Source organism: Macrobrachium nipponense, chromosome 15 (assembly GCF_015104395.2).
Source record: "Macrobrachium nipponense isolate FS-2020 chromosome 15, ASM1510439v2, whole genome shotgun sequence".
NCBI lineage: Eukaryota > Metazoa > Arthropoda > Malacostraca > Decapoda > Palaemonidae > Macrobrachium > Macrobrachium nipponense.
In genome coordinates this window covers 52956232-52979864 of record NC_087208.1, presented here as the reverse complement: position 1 = coordinate 52979864, position 23633 = coordinate 52956232, and the positions used below count along the sequence as shown (strand labels likewise).

Below are 23633 nucleotides of genomic sequence, written 5' to 3'. Positions count from 1 at the left end.
GAAGTCAAGTGAAAAATAAAAGTATAGACGTGATTTCCATTTAAAATTCTCTTTAAAAGTATTTACCATCATCACCCAAAATAACCCAAAATACTGAGTAACAGATTTGTCTAAAAAAAAGGCACATTTGTTGCTGCTTTCGAAAGTGTGTGTGTGTGTATAGCAATACATACATGGACTAAAGATCTATCTGTTAAGGCTGATTTCCTGTTAAAATTAAACTTGTCGGCCTCATTGAATGGAAAGAAGCTCTAGCTCTTATCTTTTGTAAGGTCATGGCCATGACGTGAGGAAAACACAGACTCTCCTATCGTTTGCCAAGTTTATGATTATTATTTTTTTTCACTTGTAATAAATTCTGTCAAGTAACTTTTATGCACATTTCTCATTACAAAGATGAATCTCTTTACGGTCAATCAAAAGAACATGAAAGTCGTGGTTAAAGAGAAAGTTCACACAGAAGCGTTACGACACAAATGCTCATGTAGGGCATAACAAATGTCATACAAGGTGATATCTGATAACTCCTGAAGTTTTGCGCATTTACATCTAATATTACTAGGAAAATTAATAAATAAATAATTATAAGTCTTACTTGCTACCAGAAAATAAATAATACTCAGGTGAAAAACTAAAATTTTCACTCGTGCCCTGAAGTAAAGAGACTGCAATAAAGCATAAAATGTTCATAAAATTCAATACTGTTCAAGATCTTCATTGTTAGATATACTAGAATACTTGCAAACTTTATTATTATTAGTATCTGTGCATGAAAAAACCCTTCCCACGAAACGACACAGCCAAGTTCACCTTTCAAAAGGGATCGATAATAAAAAAGGTCTGGACACATCACAGATTTCCCAGGAAAAATCTTTCGAGTGTCCAATGGATCGATGAGAAACTTACCTCTATTTCCTGCGCTGACAGGTTCTCGTTACTGGAAAAAAATGTGGAAAACATGAATAATTCATACTGTGGGACCCTAAGGATACCAATTATCTTTTAAAAATGTATGCAGAACCACATTTTGACAAATACGATGTTTAAATACATAATGATGGGTCAGATATAATAATGATGGGTCAGATATAATAATATCAATTTCTGAGTGGATCATTACGTCGGATCCTGTGGTTTAGCTGGGAGTCAGTAAAATTCTGCAATATTTAAGAAATAAGGGCTTTAGTATAGATAGATGTATGAACCTTTATAATAAGAATCACCAGCATTTTATCCTTAGGACCTAGTGCAAGATAATTCATCGGATCAAAGACAGTAGGGAACGACCTTAAAACTATAGTTTTCAAAAAGAACCCTGACGAATGAATACAGTTTCAGTACAGCGAGGGATATATCTTTGTAAGACTTGCCTACACAAGAACAAGGCCAGATCATTGCAACAGAATAACTCTGGAACGAATCCCTGATTATACCAGCATATAAAGTTTCATGCTCACATTTCTGTCTTACGTGATTATGTTCCTCTGATAAATAATTCTGTAGGATTGAACAAGAGGAAAAAAATCGAATTTTTCTTCAACCTGCTGCTGCTAAAATACATACATGTATTGGTATATTGAAAAAGGCATGAATAGTATTACAGAACAGGCTGGCTGAAATTATATAAAGCATAAAATATTTTTTAGTAAATACCAATTAAAATATTCGATAACAGTTTATTCTTGTCAAGTTTTCTTTGAGACCTTTAAATCTGGGAAAAAAATAAACTGAAAACTATTCAGTTTGACTTCCCAAGACATTTCCGAATACGAAAGGGGGAAAAATAAAAGAAAAATTTGTGTGTTGTTGTTTTTTGACAACTCAGTCGCATCGCATGAGAGCTTTGAAGCACATCTATCTCAAGCGTGTCACTCACAGCCTTGCGCAATGAAGCTAATGTGAGAACAATGCCTTCAGTTGCGCAAACTGCTTGATACGATTTTTTCCCCTTCGGCAATGAACGGATGTTCTATCTTGCATGCATTTGGTGTCATTATGACCAGTGCTTTTTTTGTGCATCATGTGCCGTGGTGGTGATACGATCTCTTGTAAAATGCCATGCAAGAAAAGAGCTCTGTGCAAAATCGAGTTGGTTGAAAAGTTGGAGAAAAGTCGTAATAAATATGAGGTCACTGAGCGGAACCTGTACCGGGCATCACTCCAGACCTAGCGTGGGAATTAGGGAGAATGAAAACCGCCACAATTATCCTAACACCAAAGTAAAAAACTGTCGACATCTTCTTATTGCACGAACCACACTGCATAACTTGATATACTGGAAAAAGAATCTTGGCTGGCATTTGCACGAAATACCAAGGCAGAAGCCAAACAAGATGAGATGCAGGACTCACAGTCCTTGAAAAGGAAAATATACGAGAGTTGTAAAATTATGTTTACTGATACGGAGATGAGGAAAATGATCTCGAGTTGGTCAATTTTATAAACAAAAGGACGCAAGAATGAGCAATAAAAATAAGAGGGATAAACACTGACTCTCAGTTTTTAGTTCCAAGTTTTCAGGAATTACTAACTGCTTAAAAATCTAAAAACCAGTCTTAGAAAGGGTAAGATTCCTATCAGCCAGGGTAAGATTCCCATCAGCCAGGGTAAGATTCCTGTCAGCCAGGGTAAGATTCCTGTCAGGCGGGGTAAGATTTACGTACCTCTCCCTTGTTGTCACGACTAGCATGCCATTTGGATAGAGAGAGCAGCGTCTTGTCTACCTTCTTCCTAGCAAAATGATACTCACCATAATTGAAAGTCACTAAAATTCATTAAAACTACAGTCACACTGGATGAGGTCACCTACCTTAGGGACTTATTTCTTAATTTCTACTGGACCCTTTAGATAATGGTGCGTCAATACCTTTTCTCTATAGGTTCTATGACGCTGAGGGGAATTTGATTTCCGCAGCGGTAGATTTTGGTACAAAAATCCAACAAGAACAACTACATAATTCATATACATCGCTTCACTATTCATCATTGTCAAGAAGAAACACAGACACAGATAGTGAGAGTCTTAAGCCGGTCCTATACTCAATACTTGGATACTTGGGCTACTAAATTAAATGAGGATAAATTACGATTTCCTCAGTTGTAAACCTTCTTTCATGCTCTTCTAAAATGCTGCATTATAGTTTAAAGTCCGGTTTATGACAGAGAAGTTCTATGATAAGTAACTTTTAAAAAAATATTTCAATTTTTTTTCATATGTTGTAACTAAATAAAGTATTTACAATTTTCAGCATTAACAACAACAACAACAACAACACAACAACAACAACAATAATAATAATAATAATAATAATAATAATAATAATAATAATAATAATAATAATGTGACCATAAGTCTGCAGAAGACTGCAATCATCACTACATCATCATTGCAATACAGTGCCAAAGTTCTGGGGACGGTAGATGGGCGGCATATTCCCGAACTATAACCTAGTACTGACCCTTTCCTGAAAAAAACGCGAGGTCATATCTTAAAAAACTAACCATGGAATCTTTTTAAAAATAATCTCGCACCCAAATTATCTGGAAAATATATATATATATATATATATCTTATATATATATATATATATATATATATATATATATATATATACACACACACACACACACACCACACACATATATATTATATATATATAATATATATATATATATATATATATATTTTTTTTTTTTTTTTTTTTTTTTGGGGGGGGTTTTTTTTTTTTGGGGGGGGGGCCGGGGCTGGTAAAATACTAGTATACATCTCGGGAACTTGCGGACGGTAGTGTAGAAAAGTAACCTTCAATTAATTCAATAAAGCATTTTATTTTTCTTAACTATCAACCCTTTGTGAAGACTGCAAAGCTATGTAGTATATAGACACCTGGAAATATGTTTATCCCATGTGAGTTCATAACCAAGTAAAATAGCTCTTTTCACATGGTCAAATACAGAGGAAAATTTTATGTACCACCACTGGATAGTAATGTTGAATCTTACTGAATGAGAAATGAACAACTGAATTATGCATCTGTATAAAAGTCTCTGATCAATAATCTCAACTCCATAAATTTCTGACTCTTGGATAAAGAAATATAAAAATAAATGCAGAAAATAAGATTTTATCATTCTTTTTTTTTTCCAACGGGAATATCTGTCACACTTTCAACACTTGGAAAGACAAATTATTCTCTCGGATTAAAAAAAAAAAAAAACACTATAGACATAAAGGCTGAATATTATTCAGGGGTATTTTCCTCTTACATAGCCACCTTATACACCTCAAACAAGAAACACAAAAAAGATACTTGGTACTGGACGTGGAGGTACAATGCGCAAAGAGCCAGATTAAATAAATTTTCTCCTTTTGCATCACTTTCTTTAACAGAGGACATTCACGAACATTACCTGTTTTTAACAGCCCTCACGAGGTCATAGAAAGAGGTGATGTGTTCTGGCGTTGGCAGTTCTGTATCCATCGCGCCATCACAATTATTCTCTCCGTCCCACTTCGATTTACTGCCACCGTTTGTCAACCCATTCAGGGTGGGAAAACTGTCCTTCAGTCTTTCCTTTCTGGAGCCCAGTAACTTCCACTTAGAGGGATTAGATGCTATGGCTTTGCTTTCAAAGTCTGTTGCACCTCCATTGATACTTCCCGATGCACCTTCTCTTTCGTCCGTAGTATCACATTTATCACTCTCAACACTTTCCTTAGCATCGTGTTCATGTCCATTGACAGTTAAAGGGGACCTGTCAGTCTCACTCACTTTAGTTTTGCAATTCCCACCTTTCTGTTTTCTAGAGGTCTCCGAGTCGTCAACGTCCTCGTTCAGTTTCTCATACCGGAAGTTTCCCAAAGGGCCAGGTTCGACACTTTGTGGAACTCCGGGGACACTTGGGACACTCTCCTCCTCCTCGCAAGTCTCTAACCTTTGCTTGGTGTCCAAATTCCCATTCCCTTGTGGACTGTCCTCAACGATAGCCTCACCTTCATAGTCACCGATTGTCACCCATTTCCGCATGCGCTTGTTTCTCCGAGAGGGAGAATTCGAGCCACCTTCGCCACCTGGAGGAGGAGAACTAGCAGTAGCAGCAGCAGTAGGGGGCCGTGACTGCACCCTTTCGAAGGCACTTGGAGGAAGAGCAGCAACAGCAGTAGGGGATCCTGACTGCACCCTTTGAAAGGCGCTGGGCAAGCGCTTGGTGGGACTCTCACCTGGGGTTCCTAGGGACTGAGACTCTCTTCCTTCTGCCCCTTCCGACTGCTGCTGCTGCTGCTGCCGCTGGGGTGACTTCTTCGCCGGAGAACCCCGCTGCTGGTTTCTCTGGCGCAGAGGAGCCAGCTTAGGGCAATCCGGCGGGTGTTCGAGCGCCTCGCGATCCAGCGTCCTACTTTCCTCTCATTCAGATCACGGAGGGAAGGATGCTGCTCATCATAATCATCTGCGGCATCAGGAGATGATCGCACACTTCGCGGGCACTGTCCTCTCGATCTCGGCATTGGTTTTCATCGCGATTAAGTTTATTCTCGTGGGGTTACAAGTAAAACATGCAACAGTACCGGCGCACACTTTCGGGTTGGAATCAATTCAAGAGTTCATTGTTACAGATTCAAAATCTTATTTAGGTATCCTGTTAAAACACAGTAACAAATTACTTATCCTGCTAAATAACTCATTATACTCATTTAAACTGTTGCTTCTTGCACTTGAACTTCCGGTTTCTTAATTTAAAATAAAGCGTTGAGATACAACGGTTCAACAATGAAAACAAGTGTAGGTATGTATTTTACTATGATGTGGAGGTCCAAACTAGGGTGATTAAGATGAAATGTCGCTGATGTAAATACTTTCTGGAACAGGCACCAAAAATACACATCATACATATACATAAATACACACACACACACACACACACACACACACACACACATATATATATATATATATATATATATATATATATATATATATATAATTTCCTCGTGAACACTTCGAATAGCATCTTTTTAAAAATCCCCATCACTAAAACAAGAAAAAAAGGTAGATTTACAACCCATAATTCACATAAAATTCAGCACTTTTATTTTTAATAAGTCAACACTGACACTTGAAAGTCTGAAAGTAAACTGTCACGAACACTTTACAAAAAAAAGTACACTTGCACAATATTCTCAGACTTAGCATAAAAAATCTCCATTCTTCGAGACAAAGGAAAACGATTCACAAAACTCTCCAGTAACAAAGAACCCCCTACCCAAGGAGATTATTTTGCACTGTAGAAAATACACAGAAAGAAGATCAACCTCACTGCAAAGACTGTCGGCGTTATTCAGGAGGCATTAGCAGTGAAAGAAACAATGAGTCCCAAAGATCGTAACCAGGTCGCTAATTCTCTGAGCTAAGTCAGCAATTCTATGCAAAATCACACAGGCTTCTATTAATCGGGCTTCTGCTGTTATGTACACGTATGGAATGCCTCAAAGAGTAGACAAGAGTAGACGAATTCTTCATTCTTAGTGCGATCTAACCAACATCTCATGGGAATAAAATGTAGTTACATGCGTCTGACGGGTATAAAGCTGTCACTAATACAATGCTTGATAGCCAAATTTGTGCATCTGTTCAATATTTATTTTGCAAAATGATTGCAACTTGATATATACATACATACATACACACACACACACACACACACACACACACACACACATATATATATATATATATATATATATATATATATATATATATATATATATATATATTATATAATATATATATAGAGAGAGAGAGAGAGAGAGCGAGAGAGAGAGAGAGAGAGAGAGAGAGAGAGAGAGAGAGAGAGAGCTAGCTTTATCCTGGCTATAACTAAAATGTAGAACAGTTTGCTTAGTGCAGTTGTGGAATCATCTGACCAAAGGCCAAGAATTGGGACCCATAGGGACATTCAGCGCTGAAACGGAAATCGACAGTAAAAAGGTTTGAAAGGTGTAACAGGAGGAAAACCTCGCAATTGCGCTTTAAGTCAATAGTTAGAAGGTGGAAAAGTAAGATGGAAGAAAGAGAATACGAATCGGACACATAAAATGGAGGACGCCGGCCATTCTTAAAGAGTTGGCGAACCTACAAACGCAGGAGCGTCTCTTTCTAATGATCTTGATGCCAGGAGTTTTAGCATTCATCTAACAATCTAAATGGGGAACTAGTCCATGAGAACAATCACAGACATTTACAAACCGACGTGAGAATTAAACTAAAAGTACACCTCTTTCTTGAATACGTGTTATCCCCATCCTTAAGAGTGGTCCTTATAGAAGCTATAAATATATAGAAGAACCCCATTCTCTATCATCCAAAGTAAATATGGGCGCCGTCAGCTACGTACACTTATACGAGTGGGGAAAGATGAACGGGTATTTGGGGAAAGATGAATGGGTATTACGCTGTCCAATTACCTGTCGTCATCGATACCTTGGAGGAGCTTTCCCTGATGACATATTCTGTCGCTAATTATGGGTTGTTCATTGTCGAATGCAAAAACTGGGACGCGTAGAATACTTCATTTCATCCTTTAAACGACGCGCCAATTAGAGCAATTAGAGGAAATGGCAGGGTCTCCAAAATACAGTCGACGAGTAACAAGTGGAATAATAATAATAATAATAATAATAATAATAATAATAATAATAATAATAATAATAATAATAATAATGGTGAAGAACTCCACAACGTTGTGCGTGTAAATATATATGAAATATATAGATATATATAAGTTTTAATGATAAATATTTACCCTCACACCATCTTGGATTTCTTCACGATTTTAGTGACTCATGCCACGATGAGATTTTTAATCATACTATAATGGGCGTAATGTCTGTCTGTCTGTCTGTCATTCAATCACGGCCAAACGGCTGGTCAGATGGGCATGAAACTTGGCAGGGTTATGGTGGGGACCCCTAAGATGGTTTGTAATGTTGTTTCATCCAACCTACCCCCCTCCTTTGTAGGGGGTGGGGGTGAGAAGGGATTCCCTGAAACGGAGCTGTTTCTGGTCGTGAAATGAGGCCGGTTATTCCCCTACAATAGAGGATGAAAATTATCATCAATATCCGCAAGATTTTTTGAATAACTTAAATCCATCGGGACTGCCAGTGCACAAAATAACGTTGAAGTAGTACTGCCTGGTAATTTTGCTTCGGAATTTCGATCCTGCCAATGGACGTTGCAACGGAACGAGGTACACCGTTATGGAGCTAAACTCCCACGTCATCGAAGCTGTGATAGCAACAGGCCCTCACACCGGCAAACGTCTGTTCATCCCCCGGATTTCTCTGATGCCTTCGGACAACCAGTTTCAGTTCCAGTTACGGCGCAGGCAGTTTCCCATCAACCTGGCCTTCTCATCCACTGCTAACAAGTCGCAGGGCCAGACTTTGGATCGTGTTGGTGTGTTTCTGCCATCACCCATGTTCACGCATGGCCAACTGTATGTGGCAATGAGCAGAGCAATCGACTCTGCCAACTTGAAATTAAGTTGTGGACAAACTGATAATATTGTGTACAAGAGGTTCTGTAGTAGGTATGTATAAAAATCGCCCTTATTTTAATATTGCTGAACAAATAGTACATATAAATTTTTCACTTCTGCACCCGTATTTTATCACCCATCGTAGATGGGTCAGTTTGCTAATAATAATAATAATAATAATAATAATAATAATAATAATAATAATATAATAATAATAATAATAATAATAATAATAATAATGGGACTTTGTCAATGGAATTCACCCACTGCAACCGTTCCCTTGAAGAGAGAAATATGAAGATAGACGTAGCAGAACTGCCGTCAAGACACTACCCAAAACGCAAGCTTAAAAAAAAAGAAAAGAAAAGAAAAAAAAAAATCGAGAGCAGTGTTTCACACCTTCGTCGGCCACAGTGCAGCTTCAGGCTCTCTCTCCAAGGGCTGCTCGATCACCAGCAACGTCGTCGGAGCCCTTGGACACGCGAGAAGGCACTCACTCATTTCTTGTGCAACCTGAAAGTCCTCCTCTCTCTCTCTCTCTCTTCAGAGCTTCGATCACTCTATCAATCAATTAAATTGCAAAGAGGTCGCAATCGAGTTAGATCTGATTTTTTTACCCTTCTACTATTTTTTTTTTTTTTTTGCGTTCCCCATTCTTCACGCTTGCCCAGGCCATCTGGATAACGGCCTTTTTATGATTCTTCTTGGGCAAACTTTTTTCTAATTTCAATTTTTTTTTTTTTTTTTGGTCAGTAACACTAACTACATTCTACGCATTCTTTCCTCTTACCTAATGTGATTTATACCAACATATGAACAAAATAATACTAAACTATGCAGTTTAGTTATGTAACTTCTGCAATGAGCACCATCCCACAATGCTTTCTGTCCTCCATAAAATTATCTAAGGAATAAAGTACCAACACGAGAGAGAGAGAGAGAGAGAGAGAGAGAGAGAGAGCACATTGCCTCAAGGGCCACTCATGAAATCTACTTCAGCCATAACAAAATTGCCAAATACGACTTAGGAATGTTTAGAGCTTTCTTCCCAACCACAATACACAGCACAACTCTCTCTCTCTCTCTCTCTCTCTCTCTCTCTCTGGGCGTGAGCTGTCTTCATTAAGGATAAGAGATAAACAAGGCTAAAAGACAGCAGCGGTTTTAAAAGAAGAAATCAAGTGTTACGATCCTTCCCATTGGTGGAATACAGATAACCAATCACAGAAGAGGTTCCAGAAATACTACTCATAAAAATCTACAAATGTGAGGAAACGGTAGAAATCTTTTTTGTTTCCTCGACTCTGGTTAAACTTTCAGATATCTAACTGAAGCACTTACATTCAATTCGAAAGCGAGGCGGTAAAGTGGATGTCGCTAGAATAATGTTAACTTTTTAAAAATTTTCGCTTACTAGGGGAGTAAGCTTACAAATTTTGTTGTTGTTGTTAGAGAGAGAGAGAGAGAGAGAGAGAGAGAGAGAGAGAGAGAGAGAGAGAGAGAGAGAGAGAGGTCTACGTATATAAGAGCCTAAAATCGTCGGAAAAATGTTTCGCGTTGAGTTAAAGATACAGGAATTTTACGATAAGGATATTTATGATTAATTTACTATACTGAAAATTAAAAAAATAAGTAATGTACACGTTAAACAGTACAGAAGAATTATTTCTCGTAAAACAGCGTATTTATTTAACTTTTCGTTGAAACAAGGCTCTATTTGACTGCAGCGTTACTAGTAAGCTGGAGGTCGGATACCCCCTTGTTGATAAATGAAGTAGTTTAATAACTTCCGTTGAAAAAGTCATATGTTAAGAACAGCGATACCGTTTGGTTTCACGGCACTAGTTCAAGACAGATTGATTCTTAGTCAAATGAATATATTCAGGTTTTCAACAGTGCTAATGGAGTAAGAGGGTCCATAGGTTTTATAACAATAACCTCTGACTCTGCTGGAAGTTCCAGGAAATCCAGACTTCGTTTCCATGATGTGAGACTTATAAGTACATATAGTCGCCTGCTTATAAGCGGGTCTCTTTTTCTCTTTTCCAAGGCCTCCATGTTGTAGTACTACATGCAAGTTTCATTTCAATTGCATACTTGATCATGTCTTCCTTCTTCTTCTCTTTGTTAAAAAAAATGCACTAGACATTTCCTTCTCATTCTCATTCCGCTTAAGTTGCGTAGCAAGTGAGTGACAGCTTTCACATATAGTAGGACTTACGCTTTCATAGCTGGGTTTTTATCATCTCTGCTGCCTATTCTGAAGCCGAATTCTGCATTCATATTTTGTTAAATGCCTTATACATTTTTCCAATATATCCCCATTCGTACCACGTACATAAAAAACGTCCCCTTCAATTTCATCAGGTATTGCACACGTCATAAACCTGTGCTTTCACTTCTATAAATCTCCACCTCTCTCTCTCTCTCTTCCAGTTCCGCATTTTTCACCCAGTAGGTCAGGGTCTCCCAACAATATCACGTACTATTACTATTCTCCATCGACCCCCCCCCCCCCCTCTCCCCACCTCTTCCTTGGAGAGAGAGAGAGAGAGAGAGAGAGAGAGAGAGAGAGAGAGAGAGAGAGAGAGAGTAGTGCGAAGGACATGTCCTAGCCATCACCATCCATCTCCTTTTCACCAATGTCTCGCCTACTAATGGAAGTAGCAGGAGATTATGCTTTTCAAATCATTATTTTGTTGCGAGTCGGGAAAAAAAACTTTGTTGTAAGTTTCGTGATAAATTCCTTTTCCATCCCTTATGCTTTCACCAAATAATGGTTGGAATTATGGGAAATGAACCCATCGTTTCTGACCGAAATATGAATATACATCTTTACGTATATACCATGTATATGTATTTCACCGAACAGTTCCTTCAAATTCAATTAGGTGGCTGGGTTCCATATTTTCATATTGAGGCCTAGATGGTATATGTGGAACCCATCCGTCCCCGTGTGTGTAACATCACACGCATATCTCAGAGAAGGCAGTTTAAGTAATACGTTTCACCTTGATGCAGTCGAATCCAAGACTTTCTATCTCGTAAGAGACCTAGATTCTTACCTCTTGTATCCACTTTTAGCTCAATAGCAAGGTCGCCGTCCTCCGCTTGTTACAAAAATATGATTATGCCACTGCTCTCAAGATCTTGATTTTATTAACCCTACAGCTCTCAAACTCGGTTTACATGCCAAGCTTTCACAACAACAAATAATACTGAGGGTGCGTTGCAACACTGAACATCAACGCGTTCGATTAGTTTTGATTATTGCTTCGTTTTCTTCCAAAATGTAGAATTCCTCATCTACCTGCATCTTTGCCTTTTTTTCTAAGAGGCGAGTTTGTCATCAGGTATTTTCATTAACTACGCATTTTCCTTGCAAGAAGAAGAAAAAGAAGAAAAAGAAGAAAGAAAGAATGAAAAAAGGGAAAATTTCGAACTCTTCTTCATATGCCAGTGAAAAATTAAAACAATCATCTTCATTTAAAAAAACTCACTATATTATATCACGAGTATATGGAAAGAACCCTGGAAAATTCAAAATGCGAACCTCACATAAGTGTTATGGTAAATTAATTATACCACTCAGTATTTCACCTGATCGATTAAATCAATGGCGATAAAGTGTATCAGGAAGAGGGCCAGTTCCACGATTAAGGCATTCATTCCAAATCACAGAATACTGCGGTCAACCTTCTCATCGGCTGGAAACAGGAATAGATCGTCTTAAAGGATGAGCCAATCATTTTCAAATAACTATTTGAAGAATGCGGAACAATTAACTAGAGGCAACGCGAAGAAACTTATTTTTTTAAAAGCAATAACAAACTGAAACGAACTCAGATGATATAGCAATCATAATTAAAAAAGTTTCTGAAGAATCTTCACCCCAAACTCGCAGCCCATGCAAAGAAAGCCCTCTGTGCAGCGGGGAGAGAGAGAGAGAGAGAGAGAGAGAGAGAGAGAGAGAGAGAGAGAGAGAGAGAGAGATAAAAAATCGAAAAACCGTAACTTAGAGCCTGGGCTATGCGTTGTCAAGTCGCAATCTTTGACCATGAACGACCAGGAATCCGAAATACTCGACGAGACTCCCTGCAACGAGATAGGTGCTCTATATCGTGCGCGCAAGCACGCTCGTTTTCATTTTTAAGACGCCGTAAACTAGCGCGCTGACATCTGAATCGCCCTACCAAACTGGGTTGCGGATGGATGAAATATCCGACTAATTTTTAGTATTCTGTAAGACAAACGATCATAAAACATCCTGAGAATATCGAGTATACAGAATCACTGCAAAAACAAGCACCGTCTGCTTTGCTCATGTGTAACATTCACATTCACCAGGCAAACTCGCAGAGCCTTACTCTTCCGATACTGAGGTATTCATAACCCAGTAGAGACATCATTCCAAAGACCTTGAATTCTGCACAGAAGTTATGGACAAATTGACAAGAGAATATCCAATGCAGGGTATACCCTCTCGCCCTCGTTCGGGTCCGGTGAAGGCTATAAACAAATTACCCGCAAAACGAGTTCTGTGTTTACCAACTGTCTAAGCTTAAAGGTACAAGATTTTCTTTGAATCCCCTAGAGAGAGAGAGAGAGAGAGAGAGAGAGAGAGATTCAGCGACTGTGGGCACCGACGTCATCCTTTATACGCGTAAATGCATGTGACAAGGCTGCTACTTATCAAGTATTCAGGATACACGCCATAGGATCTGAACTACTACAGCTAAATGAATGTCGACCTCCTTCCCAGGGATGCAAAAATCCTTCCTTCCGCTCGTGAGAAACATTAAACGTCCGGAATATTCAAGATAAATGACGGCCTTCATTTGTCGATTGTGTATAACGCAAGAGAGAGAGAGAGAGAGAGAGAGAGAGACTCTTTAGGCCACCTGTGATTAGCCAAATTGCTATTGGAAAGGAGGGGGCCTTTTATCCATGACGCAAAAGTGTGTGCAAGTTTTCTGCATGATAATTTAATTAAATATCCATCTTTTTCAACCTTGAAAGTACTACTGAACGAACCAATAAAACGCTGTTTCCCAAACTGCTTAAACTGATGACCAACATCCTGTTGCCCAAAAGGAAAGTTTATTTGGGCATCTAAAGCCAATTTCATCATTTTCATTTCTCACTTTCCCTAAGGTCACAATTTGAACCAAACTGCACTAAAATGGAAAAAATTGAGGAACTGCGATTTTTTATACTTCGTTATATCGCCATTTCAACGGAATATCACTTAAAAGCTCACAAGAAAAACAGCAATTCACGGTATTTCCTTGGCAAGGGGGAAGGGTCTCTTTACCCCGTCACTCGTGCAGAAGTGGCTGGAAAAGAATCTCAATTTACAATTTATTTATTCGGGATGCAGTCTGAGAGAGAGAGAGAGAGAGAGAGAGAGAGAGAGAGAGACTTGAATTTCGATACCGACTGACCTACCTTTATGTGAGAGAATAAAAAAAAAAAAAAAAAAAAAAAAAAAAAAAAAAAAAAAAAAAAAAAAAAAAAAAAAAAAAAAGGACGCATTGCATTTTGTGTTGAGTAGATACCTTCAAACAACTGGACGTTTCGTATGATGGACTTTAATTTCGAGACACTACAACTGCAACTACAGTGACTACTGCAGTTTAAATGGTCACTTCAAAAACATATGCAGCTAACTAGACAGACTTCTGTAAACTTTGTGTTCCACAATAAGATCGTCGACAAATATACTTTTTAATAAATCTGTTAAAAATATTGCCTGCACACTATTTTACACTATCATCCTTCTGCATGACAATTTTTATTGCCAAAAAGTTTAACTTGCAAAGACCATATCACTTGTAAACTCCTATACGAAATCATGATTATTTAGATAATGTATCTTGGCGACAACTACCAGAAGAAACTGGCAGGCCAGACGTGAAAAGCTAATATGAATACAAACAAAACAAGAAAAATCAAGTTACAACAAAGCTCGAAATCAAGGATCGAAATGTAAGTGCATACTACGTAGGGTTTTACGGAACACCCTCAAAATGAAAGGGCCCGACTTTCATCTTGACGGAGCCGACGTAGTAATACGATCAAAGGTTATGGGTTTCGAGCACGTACGGAATCTATGGTTTCCATCTGATTCAACACAAACCATACTTTCATATCACGAAATAGGAAACTGAATATGTGAAAGGCCACGACCTGAGAGAGAGAGAGAGAGAGAGAGAGAGAGAGAGAGAGAGAACAATAAATAACTAGGGTCTGCTCGTGCGGAATCCGGTCATAAAGTCATCGCAAGGCATCATGGGAGTTACGTGCATCTTGCTAGCCTAAACGTTTGACAGAAATCAGCTGATCCTCCAAGGCAGGATATGCATTAATCGGGCCGCTGATCAGAAAGTGCGGAGAAATGCACTGAATTTTAAAAAGATGGTTTAGTTAATTGATTCCTCATAGTTTAAGTTAAGTATTAGTTGTACAAAAAAATTAAATAACCATGATAGTGGCATAAATACCCATGTTTAAAACAGTCTTAATTACTGGTGCCTGTGCGTAGCTGTGACATATCACTGCATGATAAGATTTTTATATTTTCAAAGTGTACAGAAAACACAATAATGAAAATTATTATGATCGGCCCAAAATTTCTACGCAGTTCGGTACATTACTGACAACAAAAAAAGATGCAGAATTCTTCCACCAAATATATCAAGACTGAAAATGAGTGGAAATGTTAAATACTTTACAATTAAAGTTTGCGACGCGAGAGAAAATCCACATTCACAAACTAGGGTTACAAGGCTCAACTTATTAATAGCACTAGTTTTCTCTAAGGAGAAATATGTCCAGAGGATTATCATCAGGAATAAATACTATGCAGCGTTTAAATTTACGATGAAACCACACATCTGGGATTTTAATCTTACAACGCTGACCACAAACTGTCTAAACCTTTACTTAATTCTGATAATGTAAATTTTTGTTTCAATTCACTCTTAATAATACGATTTACTACCAAAGTTCACAGAAGTCCCATTTGCGCTATTCAAAAGTGACCAAAAATGTTAAAATGTTGTAGATCCTGAATCTGATACATTGACGTAGCTACAGGGAAGTACAAGGCCGTTAACAGAGCGCTTTCGCCTGATAAAATCACAGCAAAAAGAGATATTTTAACATTGTTAACATGACCCACGAATCTCCCATCAATCCTTAGGCAGGTCACGACTACAATGAAACCTTTAATTTTAGATTTTAGTGCAGTGTTAAAACAAAAATGAACCTCAACAATTGGCAAACAACCTCGCGCATCTGAGGCAGAATCACTCTCAAGTTAACAATGAGAGCCTCAGTTCCTATTCCATTTCCTAATCGACTAGTTGGCCCCCGTCAGCGGAATACTAAATACAACTTAATTACGCGAACCGAAACCTGGGGACCAATTAACAGGGGGACACACCTTGATGCCTGCTTCTTCGCATCAACAGAGGAATCCATCTGAGAGAGAGAGAGAGAGAGAGAGAGAGAGAGAGAGAGAGAGAGAGAGAGTATATATATATCTTCATGAAGGAAAGAGGACACCTCCAATAACGACGCAGACATTAACACCACCAATTATAAATTAACCCACCCGGCTTTGCCAAGACAACCCACCTCTCTGCCTGCCTGACAAGACAGATTTCCTTCTCAAAATAAATATCTATCAAGACGACCAAAACAGCCAAGCGGTACAAAACAGACCCTTCTCTCAACACGAGCTAATGGTTACCCAAGACACGAGATGTTCGAGGGACTTACTTATACGAGCGGCAACCGAAGCAACACCAACAGCTGAGCTTACATATTTAAATGTACAGAATGTATATATACGACCCCGTCCCGACAAGACAAGGCCTTCATTATGAAGTCTGAATAAAACCCAAATGATGAGCAGCCTCATTATATTCATTATCTCGCTCGCTTCCTCTTCTAAAGGAGTGCGGGATCTGGTACGGCAATTAGGTCGACAAATTCATTTAATGTACCTTCCTAGCCTTTTAGGGGGGGCGGACTAGAACGTCTTAATATAACAGAAGGTTTCTTCAACTAGAGACGCATATACCGCTCGTCAGCTTCTGGGTCGCGCTTCGCTGATCTCGAAGTTTATTTTTTTTTTTTAATTATTATTTATTTATTTTTTTTATAAACCTTCCAAGTCATCTGACACGCAAAATCGAGCCAATGAATGCAAAAGTCAAATACAGACGAAATAAGAAACTAATTCAATAGCTGAGCCCGTAGTTTATTATCATTTTTTTTAAAACCTTCAAAGTCAGCTGACTAGCAAAAACATCGAGTCAAGGGAGGGGGAGGTGGGTTTGCAAAGTAAAATAAATAAATAAGAAAATAAAGCTTAAAATGTCTCTTGGCGGCATATGCAAGATGACGGGACGATTCGGCGATTTCAAACAAAATACAAACTAAGCTTCCGACGGGAATTTTTTTTTTTTAAAGTTATGGACGCCTGCTTAGAAAGAAGTGCTCCATCACTCTCACTACTTCTCCCTCCATCACTCACTACTTCTCCATCTCCTAACTCCGCACGGGGCATGGCACTGCTGGTCCCAGATATTTGGATGCCTGAACGGACGGAGCACCTGTGATCGGGGACACGTTAAGCATGCTAAACATGGATTTCACCTTTCGGTCGAAGGAGAGAGAGAGAGAGAGAGAGAGAGAGAGAGAGAACTACTCTGCAAAACCATTCCTCCCACCTGATGGATAACTGACAGAAATCCAGAACGTTCGTGAAAGTTTCCTTTGCAGCTCTCGACCTTGGAAATGGTTAATGCGGAATAACGTAAAAATTCGATAAAAAAAGCAAAGCTTTCCGAATATATGAATATGAATATATATGTATGTATATATATATATATATATATATATATATATATATATAATATATAAAGGAAATGGTTAAGGCGGAATACGGTTTAGTAGCTCGCGAAACAAAAGAAAAGTTCTTCGAATATATATACATATTTCGTCGTTCTATCGTTCTTGATACATCCGTCAAGTTTTCCTTTTCCGTGTTCTGTCTCAACTATTTTCACACACATATATATAAATATGGAAATAGTTAAGGCGGAATACGGTTAGTAGCTTCTGAAACGCAAGAAAAACTTGAAGAATGTATCAAGAACGACTGAACTTGGACTGAACGACGAAGCCAACGTAAAAGACAAATATAACCTCTGATAAGTTATCTGGATACACTTCATGACATCCGACAGAAATTGTTATTGGTTTGATCTGTTGGTTATCTGGAGTACATTGATTTGTTTGTTTCTTTGTATGGTGTTTTTACGTTGCATGGAACCAGTATGGCTATTCAGCAACGGGACCCACGGCTTGACGTGACTTTCGAACCACGTCGAGAGTGAACTTCTATCACCAGAAAGACATATTTCTCACCACTCAGTGGAATGCAACGAGAATCGAACTCGCGGCCAACGAGGTGGCAGACCAAGGCCGTACCGAGCAAGCCCACTGAGGCGCATGGAGTACATTGATGTTGATGTAGAATATTATGAAAAACAATCTTCCATCAATGCAATAAAAGTTGTGTATGAAAATTGTTATCAAAATCTCTACTACGCGTAACAAGCGACTGGATTTTGGGAGGGATACGAAAATAAATTTGGCGTGGATTGGCCAGCTTTGGCTGCGGTTTACGGTCTCGAAACTCTTAGTTTATACACTCCTTCAAAAACCTGAACTTATTAGGGAGGAAAAGGAGGTCGATTATTAAAGAAAAAAATTATTTTGCATATATCACAAGAAGTTCAAGATTCAACAACGAGTGCTTAAACAGTTCTTTGTGTCGTTGTGTGGGTCCGCCTGTGTGTGTTTTTGTGAGAGAGGCCGTTGTGCCGTGTGTTTGGATAGAGAGAGAGAGAGAGAGAGAGAGAGAGAGAGAGAGAGAGAGATGGATTCTTGCACAACAGGATTCGAAGCCACGAAACCGCCCCCTCCCCCCCTCCCCTAGAAACTTTCAACTCTAAAGCAATTAGGCGAGGGATGTGCGCCCCACTAAGGATATAGCAGAGATATCCTTCAACGCTTTTGGCTTTCGTCGTCGTGCTGCCACTCAAGTCACGCGAAGCCTCTTGTCATCCTTTCGCCGGATGTCATCCGCGTGGATCATCCTTCAGCCTAATCACTTAATGACTTTACAATCACCACACGTCGACAGGTGGATGCTGTAACTCTTAAGACCCAAATCAGCGCCCCTCAAAATAAAAAACATTAATTAATTAATTAATAATAAAAAAAAAATAAAAAAAAAATAAAAAATAAAAAGAAACCATTAACGATGGGTTAAAAAATTTAATTCATAAATATACAAAAATACAAAATAAAAAGAACATTAACGATTGATTAAAAAAATAAAATTAATATATTAATAAATATATAAAAATAAAAAGAAAACATTAACGATGGGTCAAAAAATATATTTACAATTATTTGCGAACTATGCGATCATTCTGACGGTCGTAATAAGGTATACTTTGTACGTTCCAAATAAAATGTAAATTATTTTCATATTTTCATACTTGTTGATGTTCCCACATCTACTGAAGCAACGGAACAAAAACAACCAGAAATTTCAAATACAACATCCATACACACACACACACACACACACAAAATCGAAGCACTAATCCAATACACATCCAATGTGTTAAATGTCACGGACACCACGGTACGCAGAAATTGCAAATGGAACCGCATGACGTCATCGAGCTCCCGTGAGAATCAAGAAGCAGGATTAACCATATTCCATTTACATAAAAGGAGATATTTTCCTCCTCCTTCTCTTTCTCCACATCAGCACAAAGAGATCTCGCTGATATTTCCTATACTTTGTCAAGCCATCGACAAGAGGCACCACTTGCCACATCTCCAAATCGAGAGAGAGAGAGAGAGAGAGAGAGAGAGAGAGAGAAGAGAGAGAGAGAGAGAGAGATCTGAGCAATGGTGAACTTGACTACAATCCGTTGTCTCTAATCAATTAGCATACGATCAGTAATTATTTTATCAAAAAAGTTTAAACTGAATGAAATTCTTACGCATATTCAAGTACGCACGCTATAGTTATATGTATATATGTATGTGTATATATACGTATATATATATATATATATATATATATATATATATATATCTATATTATATATTATATATATATATATATATATATGTATATATATATATATATATATATATATATATGTATATATATATATATATGATATATATATATATATATATATATATATATGTATATGTATATATATATATATATATATGTGTGTATATATATATATATGATATATATATATATATATATATATATAAAATTTCATTACAGATTCCCCGAGACAAGTAAAAGAAATTCCAAACTGCATATTCTGGACGCAAACATAAATACCTCATACTCATCACCGTCATCACAGAATATGACACTAAAACGACTAAATAAGTCTGTAAACTTAGCAGATAAAACAGACTCCCTTGGAAAGACGAGATCAAAGATTGGGTTCGCCCACCACGCCACTGACACTGCCACATCAAAATCTTACAAGATTGAGGTTAGGGTACAAGAAAGAGGAAGAAATACTGCGCTGGCTAACTTGTTGCCATGCGCGAAAAAGTGCTTGCACGTTACTTAAATGTAACTTAAACCGTATAAGTGTTCCTGCTTGCAAGTAAACACGGAGACCAAGGGACAATCGAAATTCAAGAGCTGAGATTTGAGGCTAAATATATTCTTATTCTCTCTCTCTCTCTCTCTCTCTAAGGTGTATGTTGGTAGTGTAGACTACATTTTTTTACAGTGAATTCTAAAGCATATTCACTCTCTCTCTCTCTCTCTCTCTCTCTCTCTCTGAGGTGTATGTTGGCAGTGTACACTACATTGTTTTTTTTTTACTGAATTCTAAAGCATACTCTCTCTCTCTCTCTCTCTCTCTCTCCTCTCTCTCTCTCTCTCTCTCTCTCTCTCTCCTTGGAAAAAAATATAAAAGTGCAAGAGGTATCACGTAAAAAGTTAAAACGCTACACGTGACAAAACTGACACAGGTTGACAAGTGCCGACCACGCCCACCAACCTACGACATTTCACCTATTGACCCGAACGATTTAAACCGTATTATCAAACTGATTATTTAGTTCGCAAAAAAGCGATAAAATCACTTAACATATAAACGAGTATGAAAATTCATATATCTGTATATACACTGATATGGAAGTTTATTTAAGGCAGAGATTGGCTCGAGGCATAGACGATTATATATATATATAGAAATTGAATTAAGCGCACTAATATTTCAAAATCTCTAAATGTATTTACAATTACAATAAGTGAATTCAATATTCACAATCAGTGAATATTAAACGCCAGATTTTTTTTTTCAATAAATTAGTAATTTTGGTCTATGAAAAAAAAAAACAGTGAATACTTAACTCCAAAAAAGTTTTTCAATTAAATTCTATTAAAATGTAATAAAAAATTTTGGTCTGCCTGAAAAAAAATTCACCGGTGAATACTAAACTCCTAAAAAGTTTTTCAATTAAGTTCTATTTTTGATCTGTCTATAAGACGTCTCTCATAAATTCAATACACGCCAAAATATTCTTAAGAAGAAATGTAATAAAAAATACGTACAAATGAGAGCCAGGCACTCAGCCTGTTATCTGATAATTGTATCACTCATAACACAAGGCTACAGGATGACATTATCTCCAGTTAATAAATCTAAAGTTACCATTCACTCCGTCCCAGACACCGACAGATAATTCACGATAGCTTTCCCCTTTCACCTAAACCAGGTGCTCCAATCACGTGAACTTTTTCGCTTACTCGGGGAGTAAGCCTACAAACTACTTTTGTTGGAGAGAGAGAGAGAGAGAGAGAGAGAGAGAGAGAGAGAGAGAGAGAGAGAGAGAGAGAGAGAGGTTTATGGAAAAGCCTAAAAAGGTCTGAAAAAGGTGTTTCGCGTCGAGTTAAAGATACAGGAATTTTAGGATGGGATATTTATGATTTTTTTTATTAGAATGAAAATGTAAAAATATAAATCATGTACATGTTAACACAGTACAGAAGAATTATTTCTAATATAAAATATAGCGTATCTATTTTAATTTTCGTTGGTGAAACAACGCTCTGTTTAACGTAGATTTTGGGCATGCGCCTCGAATAGGTTGGATCATGACTTTTTTTTTTTTTTTTTTTTTTTTTTTTTTTTTTTTTTTTGTGAGCACGTCAAAATGGAAGACGTCGTTTTCACTCGAGAAAAAAAAAGTGTTTGTGTTTCTTCTAACCCCAACACAGGATGAAATCCGAGAGAGAGAGTTGCATATGAAGTTACAAGGTTTTAAACTGCTTCGCTGCCTTCAGACACAAGCCTTGGTCGACAACTGCCCTTCCGAAAGCATGAGAGTCTCTGTGGCTGGGTCTGAATGTGTGTGTGTGTGTCCAAACTACAACCACAAATACAACAATAATGGCACTGTGCAATCACTACGACAATGCAAATCGTAAGCAAAGTTAATCAACAACTATGCTAAGTTGTTAATACTTTAATGTTTCATTCCAGAGCAGACAAAGGTGGTCGTCCTTAAGGACATAAATTTTCATTACAAACAAACTAGTGGTTATTCAGTGATGCGCCCGTAATGATTCACGCTGTCGCAATAAATAAATAAATAAATAAATAAATAAATAAATGTCAGTGCGCGATCTTGAATTGCAATCTGACAATTCAGTTTTAGGGGAAGATATAGGTTACAAACAAGAAGAATACCAACAGAAAACATCTAAGTAATACAAAACTCTACATAACAATACATAAAATGAAATATCAGTCATGCTGACGCTGAACCACTCTCATTAACACCTAAAAAACGCTGGTTGCATATTACCTATTTATTGTCTGTCAGTCTGGAAAAGCAATACCGACCTTTTCTGAGCTAACATAAAAAACAATAGAAAAGTCGATAATGATGATAATTTAGAAATACGTTCGCAAAATATCAATTGAGATCTATCTAGAAATTGGTGGTTTTCGAGCTGACCCCACAGCTGTTTATCGAATGGCAGAAGTTGGGTGAGAATAATAGCAAGTTTGGTGGGAAAAAAAAGCAATAACACGCCGTGATCATATCGGTTAAGAGCTACAACATTACAAGTAACAACCCCTAATCATGACAAACACTTTCGATAAAATAAACCTTGCCCTTCCTTTCCAGTACGATTGGTAGATTCAACTATTTCTCGAAATTCTCAAGGTATTGTAGGGCCGTATATCAGAGAAACGTTTTATTATAACTCCGAGCGACCACATTTCCAAATTCAGCTCTGTCAAAATAAGACTACATTTGAAAACAACTGTCCCTCTTATGATTACTTGAAGAACGAGAAATTCGAGGAATTAAGTTATAAAATGGGGTGCTTAGAATAAGATAACATGAAGATCTATTTACTATGATATAACGAACACCAAAAACAATACATGAATCAATAAATAAAATTCAAAATCTGGTAGAGTGTAAATTAATAAATAAAATGCAAAATCTGGTAAAGTGGAAACTAATAAATAAAATTCCAAAGCTGATAAAGTGTAAATTAATAAATAAAATTCAAAATCCGGTAAAGTGTAAAGTGTATTTGAATAAGAAAGGTAAACTCCATATAAGTGCAAAGTGCACACCATTAAAAACTGATCACAATATTCCGCTTTCATTTACTCCACTGATATTATTTTCTTACGAAATTATACGAAAGAAAAAGCAGATATCGCATGCAAAAGCACGTTTGCAAGCAATGCAATACGGAAGGTTCGCGGCGACTAAACCAAATTCCAGATAAACACACCAAGTGTAATATAAATATGAGTTAATACAGTGACATCCATGTTTACTGATGCCTTCGAAGGCACGAACGAGGAGACAGTTCGTCTTTGGGCTTGTCACGTCAGACTCTTTGATGTATAAACACTGAGGGGGCCATTAGATACGAAAAATCAAGTTTAAGCTATCGGTCGAAGCGCATAAATAAACTGAGA

The 23633-nt window shown here is 37.6% G+C and overlaps 1 protein-coding gene across 10 annotated transcripts in view; it reads right to left on the bottom strand.

The window, feature by feature from the left end:
* LOC135194931 (uncharacterized) overlaps positions 1 to 23633 on the bottom strand; it is a 1136289-nt gene that overhangs the window by 12710 nt on the left and 1099946 nt on the right. For all 10 annotated transcript variants that reach the window (XM_064221135.1, XM_064221136.1, XM_064221140.1 and 7 more), the window contains one exon: positions 907 to 937. In XM_064221135.1, the coding sequence (XP_064077205.1) occupies positions 907 to 937 (31 nt within the window). The remainder of the gene's footprint in view (positions 1 to 906; positions 938 to 23633) is intronic.